At 44.7% G+C, this 22184-nt stretch overlaps 1 protein-coding gene across 1 annotated transcript in view; it reads right to left on the bottom strand.

The window, feature by feature from the left end:
• DAGLB (diacylglycerol lipase beta) overlaps positions 1-22184 on the bottom strand; it is a 154740-nt gene that overhangs the window by 23239 nt on the left and 109317 nt on the right. The window contains exons 12-13 of the mRNA XM_069210317.1: positions 21324-21392; positions 21152-21224 (exon numbers count right to left, since the gene is read on the bottom strand). Of these exons, the coding sequence (XP_069066418.1) occupies positions 21152-21224; positions 21324-21392 (142 nt within the window). The remainder of the gene's footprint in view (positions 1-21151; positions 21225-21323; positions 21393-22184) is intronic.

The raw sequence follows: 22184 nt of genomic DNA, 5'->3' as shown, positions 1-22184 counted from the left end.
TTTCTGACTCTGTTAGCATCCGTGGATCACTGCACTTGCAAAGTAATATAGCTACCTCCAAGTCTGCAATGCTTTGGAGCTTTTCTCGGTTTGCACCTCAGAGGTAAGAGCGAGTTATGCCCCTCATGAAAGCCTTAAGCGTCTCCCACAAGGTGCCAGCTGAGTCTACTGAGTGTTCGTTCAGCCCAAGAAGAGTGTTCACTTCATTATGCAAGAGCTTGACGAATTTCTCGTCTTGGAGAAACCAAGTGTTAAGGCGACACATCACAGTTGGTGTGTGAAATAGAAGTAAGACAGGGGCGAGGTCTGAAATCCCAGAGGGTAAGATTTGAGCTCCTGTGCAATGAAGAAGATCGTCAGTGGGTAGGAACAGTCAATACGGGGCAGAGACCCATGGGCCGTGGAGGGATGAGTGTATTCTAGGGCTTCCGGATGCCATATGCACCAAGCATCACTAAGACCAAGTCCCTGTGCCCAATCTGTCAGGCCCCGACTACAGAGCTGAGCACCTTTTCACGATGCACCCCATTCCCTGTGTCCCATAATGTCATTAAAACCCCCTCCCACTATAGGTACCCCAGGAGGGAGTACCGCAATTAGTTCCCCAATGCGTTTTAGTATTGGATGGTGTTATGCAAAGGGAATATAAACATTTACAATATTGTACATGACCCCTTCCATTGTACCCTCCAATATAATGTATCTGCTTTGGGTGTCACCGGTTATGTTAGTGACAGCTAGCGGGAGATATCTGTGTACAAGAGCTACCCTCCAGGACCATCTTGTATGGCCAGCGTGAAATACCCTGTCGTATCCCTTACAGGCAAGAAATTAGCAGTTATGACCCAGGAGGTGGGTTTCCTGTAGCGAAAGGACTCACGGATTATGATGGTGTATGAATTGGAATAGCGACCCTCGTTTAATGCGATCTAAGAAACGGTTAACATTCCAATTAATGAGTGTTAAAGCCTCAGGCATGGTAGAAATGGTATATTCAATGAAGGACCTGTGCCCGGCCAGTGTCCGCTACTCTGTAGGCCCAACCAATAGGCAAGCCCTGTTAGTGGATCAGTGGGTGAGTCCCTAGGTAGGGAACCAGGAATCCATGGGATGACCCACGACAGCGCAAGAGCTAAAGAAAGAAATTCAAAACAAAAAAACATATAAAAAACCTCTCCCCCCCCCCCCCCCCAACAACCCCCCTCCCTATACTTCCCTTCCTAAAGAAGCATCTGTCGCCCATCCCAAACTGAAATATAGAACCAAGTATGAAATAATGAGGGGGAGATGTACCTGGGCGGGCAAAGGAGCCCCCTGTCCAGAACCCTTAGCACCGCAGTCACCAAGCACAATGCAGGTTACAACGACGTTCAAGCAGTGTTCCGTTTGTGGTGCAGTCGATTATCAAGAGTTAATGTCCACAGCAGAATCCGGGCCTGCATGAGCCCCTGGTGCAGCATCCCTTGCCTGCCATCCTTTCTCCCCTTCGGAATCTGTGGTGACATCTGCCTTAGAGTGTCCTGTGACCTGCTGACGCGACAGTTTCAACCCGCATTGGCCCTTCAGCCTCTTCGGGTCCTGTCCATCCACTCGAGGCAAACCCACAGAGCCCTGTGGCAGCAAAGGATTAAAGGCAAGCGGGTACTGCTCAGTTAGGCAGGTCTAGGCCTCTTCCGGTGATTCAAGCTAGATAGTCTTAGACTGGTGGATCACTTGCAGTTTGGCAGGATAAAGAAGCATGTAGGAAATGTGCATGGTCCTCAATTTAGCCCTGACCTGATCAAAAGAATTGAGCTGAGTCTGTACCAGATGAGTATCGTGGGAAAAATCATTATGTGTCCCGCCTAAAACCAGAGTTCCTTTGCAAGGCGAGACCCTCGAAAAACGGCGTCTCAGTCCTTGTAATTGAGAAAGCGTGCAATCATGGAGCTAGGAGTGGACAACAGCGGGGCTTAGTGGCAAGGGAGCAAAGCGCTCGCTCAAAGTACGGTGGGGTGAGGAGGGGGATTTGCAGCATCAAGTGAAGACCTGATCCACTGTTTGAGGAAGCCTTCAGGAGGCTGACCCTCGGATTCCCTCAGAGAAGCAGATGAAGCAAAGATTATTGCAGCAAGCACTGTTTGACATCCTCTGTATGGTCCTGGAGGGGAGTGGTGTGGGTGCACCTAACTACTCTGAGAACTTGGCTCCCTAGAAAAGTTTGGAGCAAGTGCTATGCTAGATCCCCGACTTACCCAAACTTAGGAGACTAGAAATCCTGACAACTAAGTGTAGTGTGCACCTCACAACTAGTAATGGCCTTTCCTGTGGAAAGTGGCTAGTGACAAAGTGGAAAGGCAATTGCAAGTATCTTATCCTACCACTGCACCACCAATGTAGGAAGCTGGCCTGGTGTGTGGTGAGCACCTATGATGCTATCACATTATACCAGGTATCCCCTATTAGTGAAGTGTGGGCAGTGTCTAGGAAGCCAGGGCTCTCTGGAGGTAGCTGTGGAAGAGCAGCCAAGACTTATCTAGGAGCCATGCAAAGCTTATGCAATACCACTATAGTCACACAGCACTATGCAATACCACTATAGTCACACAGCAATTACACACATGAAAGAACCACACAGTGTTACAAAAAATAAAGGTAATTTATTACAGTAACACAAATACTAGAACACTGAATAGGCAATTCCCCATCTGGGGGTAAGTAAACACACTATTATATACACATTAGCAACCAGTAAATAGCATAGAAAGCAATAGGCATTGGTAAAAGCAATAGCAAATAGTGAGGGCCCTAGGGGAGGGCCTAACCATATACTAGAAAAGTGGAATGTGAAAGGCAGTCCCTCGCCCAAGGAAGTGGAATCATTAGAAGGGAGCTGATGGGCCTAGGAACACCAAAAGGTGAGTACCAGAGTGACCCCCAGTGACCAAGAGAGTAGAGGTAAGTACCTGGGTTTTCCCAAAATAGGAGGACTTTGGAAAAGGATTGTGCAAGACCCAACCAAGACTCGAAGAACCCAAAGGTGGATCCTGACAGAAGAGGACCTGCAAAGGAAGGGGACCAAGTCCAGTATGAGTTGGAGTGTCCAGTGGTGGCAGGAGCCAATACCCACCCTTCTGTGGATGCAGGACCAGGTGGACGAAAAAGGTCAGCAGTGCAGCACAGGAGCTGAAGAGGAGTCCAAGGAGTGATGCCAGTTATGTCCCATATCAGCAGTTGAGATGCAGTCGGTTATTGGTGCTGGAACACCACCAACCTTGGCAAATGCAAGAGACCGAGAAGATTTGCTAGGCTGAAGATGACCAGCAAGGACCAGGGGACTCGACCCAAGGAGGGGAGTCCGGGGTGACCCTAGAAGCTGGGAGAGTCACAAGAAGAGGAGGCAGGCCCCACAGGCAACCACTGCAGCAGGCACAGGAGTTGCAGTGAGGCCCACTCTACACACCAGAAGAGGAGTCCCAGGTCGCTGGACCAGCAAGCAGGAGACTGTGCTTTACAGGAAGGAGTGCTGGGGACCGGGGCTACCTGGAGCCTGAAAATCCCTTGGAGGAGAAACAAACAAGACTTGGTAGGTGCAAGAGTCGCAGTGCACAGGGGTACTGTCCTGCAAGGAGAGGCATGGGCTTACCGTTTCCCAAGTTGGACAGCTAATAGAGAGGACCAAGGGGACCACTCCAGACCACCACCTGCGATGCAAGGTCCACACAGCTCGGGAGGAGAGCAGATCCACGCAGCCAGTTGTCGTTGCAGTTGGTGCCTGCGGATGCAGGGGAGTGACTCCTTGACTCCAAGGGAGATTCCTTCTTACTTCTTGTGCAGGCTAAGGACTCGCCACCCTCAGAGGATGCGCAGCCGGGGAAATGTTGCAGTTGTTGGAAGGAGCTGGAGAAACAATGTTGCAGAGCGGAGTTGTTGCTAAAGACGCTGACTGTCAGTTCCTGGAGGGTCCAGTTGCAATCCCAGTGGCCAGAAGATGAAGTAAACAATGCAGAAGAGTCCTGCTGGGCCTCTGCTCAAATTGGATTCAAGACAGCAGAATCAAGTGGCCACCTGGAGGAGCTAAGGGCACCACCCCTAGGGTGGTGAAGACAAGGGAGTGGTCACTCCCCTTTCCTTTGTCCATTTTTGCACTAGAGGAGGGACTGGCGGTCCCTGGACTGGTGCAAATTGGCTTATGCAAGGAGAGACCCAAATGTGCCCTTCAAAGAATACCGGTGGTTTGGGGATGCTACCCCTCCCACGTCCTGTAACACCTATCAAGGGAGAGGATGTTAACTGCCTCTCCCACAGGAATTCCTTTATTCCGCCTGCCTCTACCTGAGCTGGTCAAACAGCAGGAGGGTAGAAACCTGTCTGATGGGTGGCAGCAGCGCAGGCTGCCCAAAAACGCCCAGAAAACTGGTAGGAGCAATTCTAAGCATTCTCTAAGGAGCCCCCAGAGTGGCTGACATCATACAACAAATACTTGCAACAGTATTTGGGTATCATTCCAACATGTTTGATACCAAACATGCCCAGGTTCAGGGGGTACCATTATGTAGCTGGACACACGTAGCGACCTGTGTCCAGTACAGAAGTAAAATGGCTTCCCCGCACTTACGAAGTCCAGTGTAATGGAGCTGGAGTTCGTAGGGGCACCTCTGCTCATGCAGGGGTGCCCTTGCACACAGGTACCTGCACCCTGCCCTTTAGGCTAGGAGGGCCTACAATAGGGGTGATTTACAGTGACTTGGTGCAGCAACTGTAGTGAAAGGGTGCACGCACCTTTTCACACAGGCGGCAATGGCAGGCCTACAGACACATTTTGCATGGGCTACAACGGGAGGCACAATACATGCTGCAGGCCATGGGGAACCACTGGTGCCCCAATGCCCTGGGTACCCAAGTACCATATTCTATGGGCTTATATGGGGGCACCAGTATGCCAATTGTAGGGTGTGCAAAAGTCCTAAGCAACCACATTTAGAGGGAGAGAACACAATCACTGGGGTCCTGGTTAGCAGGATCCCAGTGAACACAGTCAAAGCATACTGACAGCAGGCAAAAAGTGGGGGTAAGCATGCCAAAAAGAGGGCACTTTCCTACACTTGGCATCACATGATAATCTGGTTATCTAAGAGGAGAGATGTCTGACAGTCTCTTCCAGCGTAGAAATCCTCGTCTTGACCTCCAAGACCCTGTCAACAGTTTGGCAGAGATTCTGGCGAAGCAGGGACACACCGGATCCCACTTCCCCTATTTTATTTTCCCTTGTGTTTTAGAGTCATGAATGGCCTGTAGGATGACAGCTGTATTGTTTTCAATTGCTGGCGCTTTCAGGTTCCCCCAAAGGGGCTCCCCCTCAACAACCCCTAATGGAGCAGTGTACATGTCCATCTTTTCCCAGCCCATTTCGAGGCAGTTGTACCACAGTGCATACAGTTGAAGAAGCAGGAGTCAGGTACCTTTGTGTGTATCCTGCAGTGTGTAAACAATAGTAACATAGACGTAAGAGGTGAAGGCTCAAATGTGGAGGGGCCAATCCGCTTGCACCAGGGGCAGGGCCTGGGCAGCACAAGTAGCCAGCGCCAAGTCCTAGTACCAGCCGCATGGGGATGTGAAGCTCCGCCCAGGGGACACCCAAAGGATGGCACAAAGTATGAGGGGCAGATGTGAAAACAGGGCCAGCCCTACCTCTCCCACAGTTCTGAACTGCTAGCTACAGGGCAGAAAGTCGTGGTCGCTCCAAGGCACTCATCCAACTCCTAGCAAGGGTGGGGGCCCACACAGCCCAAGGCCCCGCACGGACCAGGGACTGGACCAGCACCCCACCTGATCATGGTGCACGATCACTAGTGGTGCACGCAAAAGGGCCCAAATGTGGGAGAGGTGGGCACAGCCAGCCAGCAAATCCACGCAAGGAGGGCATCTAGGCAGAATGTGTTCAATGCAAGCCGCATGTCCCTCACATTGCTTCCTCATAGGCCCCACAATGCACAGAGTCTGGGCCACACTCTGGGCCAAACAGAAAGGGGTACCAGCCACTGGACACCAAGGGGCTCGCCCTGCCATGTACCCCCAAGTGCGCTGAGTATTCCTAGTAGAGTCCAGCAACTAAATCAAAGCCTCTACCAGCCGCAGATGCGAGCAGAAGACACCGTAGAGACCCGGCCCCGGACCGTGTCTGCATTGTGCACTGCAGGCCTAGGCTGGCGCCGGCTTTGCCCAAATTTCTCAATAAGCCAGCGCGCCAGACAGGATCACCAGGGTAAGGCTGTTCCTGGGACAGCCCAGTTGCCAAAGTCCTCCTGCAAATCAGGGGACGGCAGTCTCTCAATCAGGCCCCAGCACATGCTTCCAGACTGGCTGAGAGGATGCCACTCAAGCACAGTCGCCAATGTTGGAAGTGACGCACCTCGGGCCATAAGCGACTTTGGTCTCCAGGCCCCCAAAATCACCTCCGGGTGCGGTGCGGCTGACGTCCCTGTTACCTTTGGCATGCCAGCACCTGAAAATCGTGGCATGGGAGCAGTGGTGATGGGAGCTTAGAGACTGGCGCCCGCCATCCTGGCTGTCCAGGCCACGCTCTCACATTATACAATTTTTTTAATGTACAATCTTACTACATTTATCATCTCATCCCTCTAACAAGCACTACCATGAATGTAAACTATGCTGTTGAAAAAGTAGAGTCATCCCTAATGTGCTAGAACAAACACATCAGGACTGACTATACTTTTGCACAAACTGTCACACTTTTGTTTAGACAAACAGGTTTGCTCACAGAGGGCATACAGCAGAATGGCTGTATTCCCTCCCACTTCCCTTCCATGCAAGGAATATGTTACTTACCCTGTAAACATATTTGTGGCATGTAGTGCTGTAGATTCACATGCTCTACATGCTTCTGACATCTAGTGTGGTGGAACTTGTTTTTCTCCTAAGACGTCTTCTGAGTCACCAGGTATAGCAACTCCTCATATGACTGGTAATGTGCATGGTTATTGGCTCGACTGTTAAGATAGTTTTCCGAGGATGAAAATGGAGCTTAGAAAAAGACAGTAAATGACCATGCAAAAGAGAAACAAATAAAAGGCATCTCCAACAATCCAAGGCTTTCTGCAAGGCGGGTGGACATGTGTGAATATACAGCACTAAATGCCACAAACCGATACCACAGGATAAGTAACATATTCAGCTCGTGGCATGTGTAGATTTAGATACACATGCTCTGCATAGACAGTAAAGTAGTTCTCCCATAAACATTGGCTAGCCAAAGGATGTTCCAGAAGACTGTAAAAGGGTACGTAACGTAGGATGGCTAACCTTGCTTGTTTGCGTGCTAAGACATTCACACAGTAGTGTTTTTTAAGTATGTATGTGGAGTTGACCAAGTAGCTGCTTTACATATATCCGCTATGGGGTTGTTATCAAGGAAGGCAATGGAAGCCCCCTTTTTGTTGGTAGGATGGAGTTAGGGTGAGACATTTTTCCTTTTGGCTTTGGCGCAGCAAGTCTGAATGCACTTAACCAGCAATCTGGCTATGCCTGCTTTGGAAAGAAGGTGGCCCTTGTGTGGTTTAGCACAGGTGATAAACAGTTTGTGTGTCTTGTGAAATGGCTTTTTTCTATCAATGTAATACATGAGGGCCCTTTTGACATCGAGTGTGTGGAAGGCCCTCTCTGCCACCAAGTCTGGGTGTGAGAAGAACACCAGGAGCTCAAATGTCTGGTTGAGGTTGAAGATGGATACCACTTTAAACAGAAACGTTGCATTAGTTGTGAGGACAACTCTTTCATTGTATACTTGGAAGAAAGGTCCACTATAGTAAGAGCGTGAAGCTTGCTTATTCACTTGAAAGATTTTATGGCAACTAGGAAGGTAACTTTCCAAGAGAAATTGTAGAGGGCTTGATTAAAGGGGTTCAAAAGCGGGGCCTGTGAGACATGTTCCAGTAATGTTCCAGCCTTGGGCCGGGGCACCCTGGGTTTGAAAACTCATTTAAGTCTTTCCATGAAGGTTTTGATGACTGGAACTCTGAATAAAGAAGAGTGTTTCTATTTTGTAGGTAAGCTGGATCCACAGCAAAGTGCAAGTGGATAGAAGTGTAGGTAAGGCCTGTAGAGGAAGGAGGTAACAGACTATATCATGGACCGTTGGTTTCAATGTACCAATGTATTTGGGATGGCAGTAATGGACAAATCTTTTCCATTTGCCTGAATAGCAAACCTATGTGGAGAGCCTATGGGCCACCTTAAAGGTGGACATGCACTCTGGAGGCAGATAAAGGTAGCCAAATTCCAAAACTTTAGGAGTTAAACTGTTAGATTGAACTGCCTGAGTTTCCAGTGCATGATGGTGCCTTAGTTCTGTGTTATAAAGTCTGGCTGGTTGGGCAGTTTCTCATGGGGAGCTACAGACAGGTCTCGAAGGGCTATGAACCAGGTTTGCCTGGCCCACATGGGAGCCACCAGAATGAGAATGAGGGACATTTGCGAAATCTTCTGAACTACCTATGAAAGGAGTGGGAGAGGTGGAAAATCACAGGCAAATATCCCTGACCAGTTCACCCGTAGTGCACTGCCAATGGACTCGGGGTGGGAACCTCGAGATGAAGCTTGGGCATTTGGCATTTTCTGCAGTTGCGAAGAGGTTATGTCAGGGAACCCCGAACGACGAACATACAGGAGTAGGACTTGCTAGTGGAGTTTCCACTCGTGGACTTGTTGCCGCATCCTGCAAAACATATCTGCAAAATCATTGTCCCCAGCAGGTAGGCATTCTGCTAGTAGATGTATCTTTTGGTGAAGCACCCAAACCCCAATGCCCTGTGCTAGCGCTGACAGTTGCTGAGAGCGTATGTTTTCTTTTTCTGAAGGTAGTACTTAGCAGTCATATTGTCTGTTCTGATGACGACAACCTTGTCTTGTATCTGACAGAAGAAAGCCTTGAGAGCTAGATTGATAGCCTGCAACTCCAGAGAGTTGATATGCAAACTCAGTTGGTGGGGTGCCCACATCCACTGAACTGTCATAACGTGCAGATGCACCCCTATCCTGTGAGGGAGGCATCATTCCTGATGGACTGGTGGTCAACATATGGCCAGCCCAGCAACAGACTGTTGCTAAACCACCACTACAGAGAGTGATGGGTGCTGGCCCAAATCAACACTAGATCTTCCTAGTGAGCCTCTGCCTTTGACGAATGTGTTGCTAGCACTCCTGTTAATGATGCATGCAAAACCTTATCTGGGGAACTATAGCAATACAAGATGCCATCATGCTGAGGAGATGCATCATAGCTCTGACTGTTAGAAGGTGATGTGGCTGAAAAAGAGGCAGGAACAGCCGGGAAGCTTGAACCAGTGTTTGATTGGAGTAGACTTTCACAGTGACCATGTTGAGTACTTCACCCAGGAATGGTTGTATCTGAAGGGACTGAAGGTGGGGCTTGACCATACTGCTGGTGAACCCTAGATTGTGCAAGAGGTCAATGGTGGTCTGAGTGTGTGCAAGGCAATGCTGTCGGTTTGTACCCTTGATCAGCCAGTCATCTAAGCAAGGGCACATGCCTCCTCTCCTTAGGTGAGCAGTTACAACAGCAAGGCATTTTATGAACAACCTGGGGGACGTAGTGACTCTGAAGGGCAGCACTTTGTACTGAAAATACTGACCGCTTACAACGAACCGCAGATAGCGGTGGTGAGCAGGATGGATTTGATGTGGAAATAGCCGTCATGAACGTCAAGAGTGGTCATGAAGTCGCCTTGCTGTATCCAGGGGATGATGTCTTATAGTGTGACCACGTGAAGTGCTCTGGCGGGATGTACTTGTTGAGAGGCCTGAGATCAAGTAGAGCCCTGAGTCACCCGTCCTTCTTTGGGCTAAGGAAGTTCACAGAGTATACCCCTTTGCCGAGCTAAAGTGGTCACATGGGCTCTATTGCTACTTTGATGATGAGTGTCTGTACCTCCTCCTGAGGGAGGCTCCAGTGTTTTGGGAAGAGGGTGTATTTGTGAGGAGGGGTGTGTGGTGGTGCTGCATCGAGCTTTAAAGGGAAACCCAGCTTGATAATGGAAAGGACCCAGTGGTAGAATGTGATTCTTTCCCACTGTGGGAGAAACTCTTGCAGTCTTCCTCTGACAGGTGTAGTCTGGTTTGGGGGGTGGGGAAGGGAGCTGACAGGTGTAGTGTGATTAGGGTGGAAGGGAGAGTCACTGTTTAGCAGGGGTGATGCCCTTAGATGAACCACCTCTACCCTTGCCCTTGGAGCTATTGTCTCCACAGGCCACGTGTAGGCTGCTGCTGTTGTTGCTGCCTCTCGTAGGAGACTGATGCCTTGACAGAAGGACCTTTGTCACCCCCTTTGAAGTGGTACCTATGAAAGGATCCCAGGGGAGAAGGTGCCTGGAAAGCCCCGAAAGCACTGGCCCTATCAGAGTCCTTTTTGATTTTGACCAGCATCTGACCAACTTGTGGGTCGAAGAGGTGTTCCCTGTCAAGCGGCAAGTTGATCAGATGCTGTTGGGTCTCTGGCTTGAACCCGGAGACGCGCAGAAAAGCACGGCGCCTGATGGGGAAACTAGAGTTAATGCCCGGTGGCTGAGTATCAACTGCTTTAAGGGTGATGTTGGTTTTAGACATTATCTTGCCGTCTGAAACCAGCTTGTGACCACACTTTTTATACTGCTCTGGGAGATGCTGGAGGAGTTCCTCCATATCATCATGGTGGGCCCAATCATAACGAGGGAGAAAGCTAATTGAGTTGGCAATTCCTGAATGAGTCGCTGATTCCATGGTGACCCTCTTTCTACTATCTCAATCTTCTTACTGTCGCCAATACCGATACTCTGGGTGTCAGCACGCTGATGAGCAGTGTGGACTACCAGAGTGTCAAATGGAACTTGACTTCATATATGGGGGGGGTCAGAGGGCTATGGTTTGTACTTATCTATTCTGGGTGTCACCATTCTGGCCTTCTTGAGCATGCCCCTGAGCATGGGCAGGAACTGGACTATTCATTGGGTGGTGGATAGTGTTTCAATGAGGAAGTCCTTGTCTTCCTGAACGCTCTGTAGGTCAGCCTTATGGAATGAGGCAGCCCTGCAGCGACCTCCTGGTAAGAGGTGGTGTATTCAGGAGGGGATTGTTTGGCGGGGAAGAGATCTGGATTTGTGTCCCCAGGGGGATAGACATTGAAACCGCCCCACAGGTCCTCTCTAGGCTCAGGATCATATGGCACCTTTTATGAGTCTAGAGGGTATCAGACGGTACCAGGGGCTGCCCTCCAATAGAATGAATGAGGAGAACATTTTGCAAGGAAGGCAAAGATTGTCTATCTTGTGATGGTGGATGTGGAGGACGTGGAGGAGCAAGAGGGGGAACAGTGGGACAAAGTAGTATTGGGCTAGTGCCCCTGTCCTGGTGTTTCTTCAGCCTAGGTAGAGCTGAATGTTCAAATGTGAGTTCCTCCCAAAAGGTTAAATTCCTTCTGTGGGGAAGTGTTCTGTACTTTAGGAGGTGATGAAAATTCCCTTCTGTTGAGTGTAAAACTCCTCCTGGAGATTCTGGAGGATGGGCGGCTTAGTTTCCTTAGACCCTTGGACAACAGGACTTTGGGTGCCAGTCAAATTGAAGCAGAAAAGTCTTTTGGCAGGTGGTGCTGAAGTGTTTTTTGGTGCTGATTAATGTTTCGGACTCGAAGTGGGCTTCCAAGGCGCTTTTGGTGCTGGAGTCGAAGGGGCTGTTGCTGCCAGAGGCGGACTAATGCAGCTGTTTGGGCACGGGGCCGACTCAGAATTGGCTTCAAGGCCTTCTGTTGGTGACAACCATGGCCAGCAGGCAGCTGCAAACCTTTTGCTTGGCTTTTGCTCGATGCCCGACTCCCACTGGGACGGTGCTTCGCTTGTGAACTGTGCTGGGGTACAGCAAGTGGGAAGGAACGGGTACTCGCAGTCAAATTTTTGCCTTGTTGACATACCTCCTTCACTTTGCTACTCCTCGCTCTCCAACTGCAAATGGGAGCTTGGGTCTGGGCTGAAGTGGAGGTACTGTTCGCTGAAGGACCCAGGCTCCACTCCTCTGCCATGCCGCAGTCTCCTATGATATTGGGGGTATCATCCGGCAGTCGCTGGCCTATAGTGAGTCGACTGATGCACTGATGGCATCGGTATCTCAAGTTTTTCTTTGAGTGGAATTAGAAGCAGGTATAGCAAGTGGTCTTGTTGTACTCTGGCCAAAGAAAGGTTGCAAACCTGGTTTTGGTCCGTTCAAGGGTATCTGGAGTGGCACCAAGGACAATACTGAAAATGAGTCAGTTTCATCACAATGTCTTCACTGTTGGAGAAAAGAACAGAATACAAGGTCCCCGGAGGGGCATCATGGTGAAAACCCCAGGCCCTGAGCTGGTTCCTGTGCCACCATAACAACTGTACAAGGCTTTTTGGATGCGAGTGGTTGGGACAGAGCCTTGCACATGGGTTAGACTATGAGCCATTCCTGGGGTCCACTGCACTCTGTGCATGGACTTTGCAATTCATTTTTATTTTACTTCTAGGGATTATACTGTCCCTAGAAGTAAATGTCCACGCATTCTTCCCAGAGTCAGGTGATACTTCCCTCCTCCCCAGCATCCCCCCACTTCTGTTCCACAACTTATACACAGCTGTAATTTATTTTTAGGATGCAGGATTCTGTCCCTGCTATCCCGGAATGGTTGCCGGAACAAGCAGATTAAAACAATTTCATATACTTTTGAAATGTATTCTCCTCTAAGAACTCAAGGAACAGGCTCTACAAAGAATCTGCAAATTAACTCTCTAAATATCTTTAAAATAAATGAACCCATTTAATGCCTGCCCTTCAAATATTATTTAATGAAAAGATCTAAAAAAATTACTGAACGGCTTTAGGCAAATGCAAAAAACCCAAAACACTGCTCTCAGCAAAGTGTAAGCTTCATGCCACGTCTGCTGTACTCTATTCACTTGTTTTTGCTGTTGCAAAGAGCAAAGTTTCCAATGAAGTTAAAATACAAAACAAACTTTGTTTCCGCTATATCATTTTATACCCTCCGCCCCTGACAGACTTGCATGAAACTTCACGTCAAAACTTTAAAACTTAGAACTATTTGTTTGAAAAATTTATCAAAGTTTAGGTACAAACAAAAATGTTTTTCGAACATAAAGCGAGATCTAACCAAAACAAGATAGTTGCTATAACAGACTGTACAATATGTATGCCAAGGCACTGCTGAGGGCAGGAAACTGGGGTTCAGGAGATACCACAGCTCATTAATTCACACAAGATGTTACAGATTAAATCACAATAATCTTCATTCACAATATCAATTAAGATGCTATGGATGCTGTGGCACTCAGTGCAAATTATTGCTGAAAGGATGGCCCTAGACCAAGACTATATTGGGCATAACAAGGAGAAGTACGTTGAAATCAGAGTACAAGTGGTGTGAACACAGGGCTCGTGAGAATTGGTAACACCATGAATGTACTGGGCATAGCCACATTTTGGAAAAGTGCTTTGACTCCGTGGCCTGGCATCCAGATGTCCGTGGACAAGGATGTAGGTCTTACCAAAGGGGTGTATAACATTACTCATAGGCACTCAATCAACTAGTACAATTAACAAAAAACATGTTAAACCTGTATTCTTTCTATACATAACCTCCCAAAATATTATAACATTGAAATTGAGTCACTAAATACGCAGTTATGAATCCAAATTGTCTATTCAATTAATAGCTCAAATTTATTGTATAGTTTTATATAGTACACATATGTCCAAGCAATAGTCTTCTTGAGCCTTATAGTGTAGATCCAGATACCAATCAATCAATAAATCTCCATCCACGTTACAACAGTAATTTAATGTCCATTGAAAATAATGTCCTAGATACCTGTGTTTCTATACTTTACCCAAGGTACACAAGAATCTCCCATTTCCCCCAGGCAGACTTATTATTTCAGGGATTGGTGGACCTACAGAGAAGATTTCGGAATTTGTAGATTTCTTTCTACAGCCTTTGGTGGTTAATTTACCTTCTCACATTAAAGATACCAAACATATATTAGGACTATTGGACGATATTCAATGGGAGTCGGGAATGACACTAGTAACTTTGGATGTGGAAGCATTGTATACTAGCATTGAACACAAAAAGGGTCTGGAGGCATTGAGGTTAAACCGGAGGTCTGTTAGTTTACTTGAGCACACAGAGAGGATCCTGGAAATGGTGGATTTAATTTTGAATCATAATGTATTTTTGTTTAATGGTCAATGGTAAAGACAGAAACAAGGAGTGGCGATGGAGCCAGATTATCCCCTTCTTATGCCAATCTCTTTATGGGGTGGTTTGAGGAGAGGTGGGTCTGGGGACCCAGTGCCAAGGAATGGCAAGAATTTAAACTTTATTGGGGAAGATTCATTGATGATTGTCTTATGATATGGACGGGGAATTCTGGACAGCTCATGGAATTCTGTGAATATTTAAATACGAATGATGTAAACATTAGATTCACATATAAATTCAGTGAACACACAATAGAATTTTTGGATGTAGAATTATTTGTTGAAAATAATCAGATTCACAGTAGGTTATTCAGAAAACCTACCTCGTGTAATGCAATATTACATGCATCCAGTGGGCATCCAAAACATCAAATTCAAGCTATCCCTTTTGGTAAATTTGTAAGAGCAAGGCGTAATTGTAGCAAGGATGATGACTTTGAGAAATGTATTTTAGACATGCAATTACGTTTTGAACAAAGAGGCTATGATTGGAATACTATTGAAGCTGCACAAACAAGGATCAAGAGAATCAAGAGATCTAAGACTTTATCATCATGCTCTAAACAATGTGATGAAAACACCGACAAACTTTGTTTGATCACGGACTTCAATGATGGTGCATTTGTTATGCAGAAGATGATGAAAAGACATTGGAATATCCTAAAACAGGACAACATTTTGAACACCATTCTGCCAGCAGGTCCTTTGATCACATATCGGAAAGGAAGATCTTTGCAAAATATATTATGTCGAAATTACTCCAATACTAAGAGTAAGGGTAATTGGCTTGTAACCAATAAGATAGGTTTTTTCAAATGTGGTCACTGTGGTGTATGTAAATGGGCATGTCATGGCATTAAAGAATATGCTGACTTGTGTGGGAATGGATATCGACTTAGAACGTATATGACTTGTGGCACTATGTACATAAATTACGTTTTGAAATGCCAATGTGAACTCATATATATTGGTAGCACAATTAGACCGCTTAGAGAAAGAATTGGTGCACATTTAGGAGCACTTAAACAAAGGGATGAGAGATACCCTACTGTACAACATATGTTGTCTTTTACTGTTCAGAGTACTTATCAGAACTTTACATTTTTTGGCTTGGAACATGTTCTCCAAAACCCTAGAGGTGGAAATAGGGAACTACAGCTAAGACGTAAGGAATCCATTTGGATAATGAAATTGAAGGAGGTAGAAAAGGGTTTAAATACTGATCATGAATTGGAATATTTTTTGGGAACATAGAGGCTTCACTATTCTAAGGATGAGTATTTCACTGGGTGTACGCACACATTTTATATTAAATGTGTGTCTTATATGAGTATTTATTATCAAGATACTTTGACTAGTGTCAATCTCATTAGATTCACTGATAATAACATTGATACACCTATAATATGGACACTAAGAGGGTGAGATTGGTGTGTGTTGCCTTACTTACTTTTAAGAGCTTGATAGGTGTGGAATTGGTTATATAGGATTTTTCTATTTACTGAGGCAAACGCACTTTAGTATTCATTGGTGTTGCTGGTAAGTATACTTTACTATTTACTCAATTATAACATGGCAATTCAGTCCCCTTTTTATCTCTGTGAGTTCCAGGGGAGAAAAAAAATCGATGTAGGATTGAAACTAGTATGCAATTGATTGTAATAGTCCTCTTTCTATCTCTATGTACTACAGAGAGCTGAGGAAATCAATCGAGGACTTGAACTAGTGTGTAATCGAGTGTACGTGACACTCGCGTCACTAATTTATTTAAACAGCGAACGCCCGCTGCATCTGTTTATTTAGAGCGTACTCGCGTGTAAAATGCGGAATAAGATTGCTCACGGCTAAAAAAGTTGAAAGTAAGCTGTATTTTAGTGTATGCTTAAATTTTAGAGACGGTGCAGATGCTTATTATAGATTAGGCTACCGGTTTACTCTCCGAGCATCGTTTTAAATTTTAGAGTGTTGCTGAAAGTTCTACTGGCAGTGTGATGAGCTAGTATTTACATAACTACCTGAGGACATTAATTTTCTAACCAACGATAATGTTGAGAGGGTTTGTAATCACTAGAGTATTTAGAATATTAGTATTCTTTTCATTAATACAAGGACAATAGAGAAACTGCACTTAGCAGATGATGTTTGGTGATATACAGTTTTTGATAATTGGTTTCTATAGGCTTCCTTTGGTTCATTTATATTGGGCGATTAAATAGAAATTCAGATATAGGAATATATATACTAATTAGATTTAGTATTTGGTGTTATAGATATAGTGAGCAGACTCTTTGCCCGGATTTGGGGGCTTATCTGTCGTGAACCAAGAATTATTTGTAAAATTTGTTCTACACTGGGATATGAAGATTTCATTTATTTGAAGGTCAGTAATTTTTAATATGACTTACTCACTGGTGTATGCATGTCTTTAGAGGGGAATTTGTATTTCTTATTTTGTGACACTGTTGAACTTTATCACTATGTTTTGTAATAATATGGAGTTATAGTTACGCACCTATTATGGTACCGAGCATCACATTCCTTTAAAGATAGTATTATTTAAGATAAATTATTATTTCAGGGGTGTGGAATTTATTAAAATATCTACTTGTCCAGGGGACAGGTTGCTTCTCAAATCTACTTGTCCTGTAAAAAGATCTACTTGTCCCTTTGGTGCCATGTAGTGTGGCGACAAATTATGGCAGCAATTAATAGCCTCTCTGATTATGCCAGGGCTACTACCATAGTAGGGCTTGAATACTTGGAGTTTCAATCCCTACTGTAGCAATTTCCTTATTTTGCCACCTTTCTGCAGATCTGCATACTGGGGCTGGAGGAAGCAGTAAGCAATAGTTCCAGGGCTGGAATGCCTTTGAGTCTGCAAACCTACTAACCTGCATGTTTTAAAGATTTTTACCAGCTTCTCTCTAATATTTTCCCATAATAAGAAAGGTTGGACATTTACTCCTGACAATGGCAGAATTAGAACTTCTTCCAGGGTTGGGAAGAAAGTGGCTGGAGGGAAAATGAACTTGCAAATGCTCAATAGATTTTCACATGAGCAAATCTACACATCGTATTTACCCATGCTAAAATACAGTTCACAAATATTTTATAGGGGTACGACATATACCATGGGTGCACTTTTGTGACTTTCTTTAAGAATTTGGGGCCACAAGTAGGTAGGTTCAGATTTGTGACCTGCAAATTGCGAGTCTCAAATCAGAATGTAGGATGGTGTCCTTGACACCATCTGTGATTCGCAAGGGCTTCGCAAATGCCCACATCATGAATAATCATGAGGTGGGTCGCAATTTGCGACCCCCCTCGCGAATGGTGGCCTGCTGGAGACAGCAGACCACCATGTCTGTGACTGCTTTTCAATAAAGCAGGTTTTTTTGTTTTTTTTGTAATGCAGCCCGTTTTCCTTAAAGGAAAACGAGATGCATAACAAAAACGAAAAATTAAACGTTTTCGTTTAATTTTTTCAGAGCAGGCAGTGGTCCGCAGGACCACTGCCTGCTCTGAAAAAATGTTTACAGTGACATTCACAATGGGGGAAGGGGTCCCATGGGGATCCCTTCCCTTTTGCAAAAGTGTTAGCACCCATTTGAAATGGGTGCAAACTGCGATTGGTTTGCGCCCGCGTTCGTGGTCACAAAACAATCCTACATTGCACTGCGAGTTGCAATTAGGAAGGGAACACCCCTTACTAATTGCGAGTCGCAAACCCGTTTTGTGATTCGGTAACCAGGTTACTGAATCGCAAAACTGGGTTTGTGCATCGCAATGTGCTTTTTGCACTTCGCAAACAGCGAAAGTCGCTGTTTGCGACATGCAAAAAGCTACCTACATGTGGGTCTTGGTCCCTAATTAGGTCTGGTGTTAACAAAGACATTTTGTTTTTATTAAACTTCTATTTCTCTCTCTTTCGGCTGGCTTTACTGTGAGTGATCGCATTCTGCTCTTCCACAAGGATCATATTGCCACACAAAATAGTTTTGTTCAGTGTCAGGAACTACAGTGGCAATCAGTGACGTAACGAAACTGGAGGGTGCCCCTTTGCAAAGAACATGGAGGAGCCCCCTCTCCAGACTCACTCGGGGCAGGTGCTGTGCTGAAGGGGCCCCCTGGAGGGCAGCTGCGGGGCCTTTGTTATGCCGCTGGTGGCAACGTGTGCTTTAAGAGTTCAAAAACATTTTGGGGGGGGTTTGCCAATGTTTGTTACAATGTTGAGGGCCTGGTAGCTCCCACAACAATAAAGTGTTACAAAAGCCATGTCAAAACAAGACACGCATTGATGAAACTAAAAGACTTATAAAAATATGTCAGATCAGTTGGCTTTGTCCGTGTTAGTTTATTTTCATGCTTCCCATAATCGTGTTGAAAATGGTTACACTGATTTTCCATTAGAAATATTTTTGGGAAATACTAGTATGCATCAACACATTTTACTAAATGACACTTCATTTGCATATAATCAGAGAGCATTCTGGGAGCATTATACTTAGCCTCTTAGCCTAAACTTTTCAAACGTGTGTACACGTTTTTTTTTTTTTTTTTTTTTTGTACTGGAACCAACGTCAGTAGTGAAGTGTGACCTTAAAACATTTATTTACAGCACGCACCCTAATAATGAAGGCTTTCAAATAATGAACCATAAATACAAGTTCGAACAGCATTATCTTTTGGAAACACATTACCTCAACTGCAGAGAGTTCCACTCTCTGTAAACAGGCAGCCAAAGGGTTCGTGCTGCAGGGGGTTGGGCCTACTTGTCCCAAGGACAAAGTAAACATAAAAACTTGTTGCCCTTGACCCCAAACAAGATGTCCCGGGCGTCGGGCGATAGGAATTCCACATCCCTGTTATTTAATATGGACTTAGTGTGTTTTGAAAAGCATTGGATTGTCACCCACATAACACCACATGGTCACTGTAATGTGAACGAAAGTGAAGAGCCATTTTAATTAATATTTTGTGGTGTACGTTATTGTAGCTCTGATGAAGTCAAAAGGGAAATTTTCCTCACAAAATACGTGTTGGCTGTTGTTACTTGGAATAGATAAGCCAATGGATGTTTAACTGTCAGCTTGTGTCACGTGGAACATTATTTTCAATGGACATGAAATTACTGTTGTAACGTGGATGGAGATTGATTGATTGATATCTGGATCTACACTATAAGGCTCAAGAAGACTATTGCTTGGACATACTTGTACTATATAAAACTATACAATAAATTTTGAGCTATTAATTGAATAGACAATTTGGATTCATAACTGCGTATTTAGTGACTCAATTTCAATGTTATAATATTTTGTGAGGTTATGTATAGAAAGAATACAGGTTTAACATGTTTTTTGATAATTGTACTAGTTGATTGAGTGCCTATGAGTAATGTTATATGTTCTCAGCAAAGAAAAACCTATTTTTTGATGGTGTATAGGGTCTTTTTGGAGGTATTCACCTTAGTAGAGCACCACTCAGACTAGTGTATAGTGAATTTAGGCAGTAAGCGCCACAACACTCAGAGAAAACTTCCCTTATATAGTCTGATGTTACCAAAGGGGTGTTTGGAATAGAATTGCTGAGTGCACTTTGTATTTGACCCATTCCCAGTAAACTGATGGCCAAGAGTGTTGAGTGCAAGGTCTGTTCGAAGGATAAGCCCTGTACCCATAACCCACTGGGTCCTATCAAAATAAATGGTCTGTGGTCTCAGTAACATTTTACATTCACTATAGTGCATATGTAAGGTCAGTTCTTCCCCTTGGATACAGCCCACGGTTGAGCCTAATGGAAGGTGTAGGCGCTCCTTCAGTAATTAATAATGTGAATGGAGATGTTATATCATCCAATAAATCGTCTTAGGGTTCTAAAGCTGTGCACTGGGTGGGGAAGTTTGGATTGCATTGTTTACCATACTTATTGAATTTCAGTGATATGTAGGTTTTGGATCATAATCATGAACTCTCTTCAACTGATCGGGGGAAACAGAGTGTGTGTGTTGTAAGTGATGTATTTATATAGAAACATGAATAGTGGAATTACCAAACACATGGATTCAATGAGAAAGTATTTACAAAGTACATTAAACAAAGAAGGCCCCTTGACAAATGTTTTCAAGGACAACTTGCTTTTCAAAAGGAGTGTCAAATAATGCAAAGTACACCCATACCTCGTTTTGAGGACACTATTTAGTACCTATTTGATTAGACTGTATAATCTGGTCAATGTCTATAAACAGATTTTACAGACAACTTCAATATAGGATATAAAGAGAGTAAGCCTTTTCTGTGGATTGATTCACACAGTGATACCATAAATAATTTACGAGGGGAGGTTATGGCCTATTTTCCTAAATCAGAGTGATTGACCACTGGACCTGACTGAGGTGACATGCCAGAACAACCCTCAAAATATTCGTTCATTCTTCTATCAAAATCTGACCTGGGTTTCACTATAAACTAACTGAGCCATGGTCAATTCGCCAATAAAGATAGGCCAACCTTTACTTTATAAATGCCTCTGTGCTGCTGGAATGCATAACCTTATTTCCTTATTTGTGGAATAGACCTTTCTCTGCAGCACAGAAAAATCATCTAGTGGAAAGCATCAGCACAACCCTGAATTAATTTTGCGGGTATCACGATCATCAAATGCAGCAGCGACTTTCCTAAAACACAGAAAACAATCAGCATCTCAGAAACATCAGAGCTCCTACAGTGAAATAAACCAATCTTCTTTAATAGAGTCTTACCCCGGAAATTAAGTAGAAAATGCTTTTTTTATTACCTCCACCATTGAAAGAGATGGAATATGTTTGGGACGGAGAGGGCAATTTACTAGACAAATATAATTGCCTTACCTTAGGCTTATTACAATTGGCAACCATTCTTATTATTCTAGTCTTCAGATCTTCCATATTAGGCATACTTAACCTGGTTAAGATATAGAAATTAGTGTATGCTTTCTTGGTCTGTTCTGTACAAAACTAATCATAAAACAAGGCATTGCAATTGTGAGGCAGCATTTCTTACCTTGGAACAAGATCTTTTCCAACTATTATAGACACAATAAACTTCTTTGAGTAATCAGCCAGAGCTTTGCTAGGGGAAAAAAGATGCATGTATTTTTTCCAAAGATACAACACATTATCAACATTCAATTTTAGGAAAGTCGAAAAATGATAAAACAACGTATCACTAGGACAGGCTCAAATATTTACAATAAAGTAAAACCGCCTTGTAAAAGGTACAGGAATGAAATATCAAACTTTAATTACCCCTTCGATCTTCCAGTATGAGATATAACCATCGAACATCCATTGGCCAGCATATCTAGCCCATTAGCCAAGGTTATGAACCCCATGAAAACATGTTGCTCTAGTCTCACAAGGATTCTGAGTGGTTAGAAACAGATCGTATCCACTGACTGTAATTTCTATTCCCAAATTTTGGCAGTGGTCATACTGTGGACAATGTCATCATTTCCAGGTAACTTAACTAATAGCATCTTCCTCAGTTTCATCACAGGTGTGCTAAACATTAATCAAAACATACAGAACATGACAGATGTTATTCCTCACCCTTCACTGCGACAATGCATCACATCAGTAATTCTGGCTCTGACAGACTTATTTCAAAAGTGAATCATATTTATTTAAATGTCTTGTAAAGCTCCAACATGCCTCCTGATGGCCACATAGAAACACTGATGAGTGTGAGACTTCTTCTGCATGGGCCACATATTCCTAGTATTGAAGCCCCGTCAAGGATGGCTCTGCTGCTCAGGTACTAACATCAGGTCTTTTTTTATGGGCTGCTGAGGGGGAAGAGGGACCAGGTTGACTAGATGTTAGGCTGAGAATAAGAGCTCAGGGTGTTTCGGAATGGGAGCCT

The sequence above is a fragment of the Pleurodeles waltl genome, chromosome 10, assembly GCF_031143425.1.
Source record: "Pleurodeles waltl isolate 20211129_DDA chromosome 10, aPleWal1.hap1.20221129, whole genome shotgun sequence".
Taxonomy (NCBI): Eukaryota; Metazoa; Chordata; class Amphibia; order Caudata; family Salamandridae; genus Pleurodeles; species Pleurodeles waltl.
This window is presented reverse-complemented; position numbering and strand designations above follow the sequence as displayed.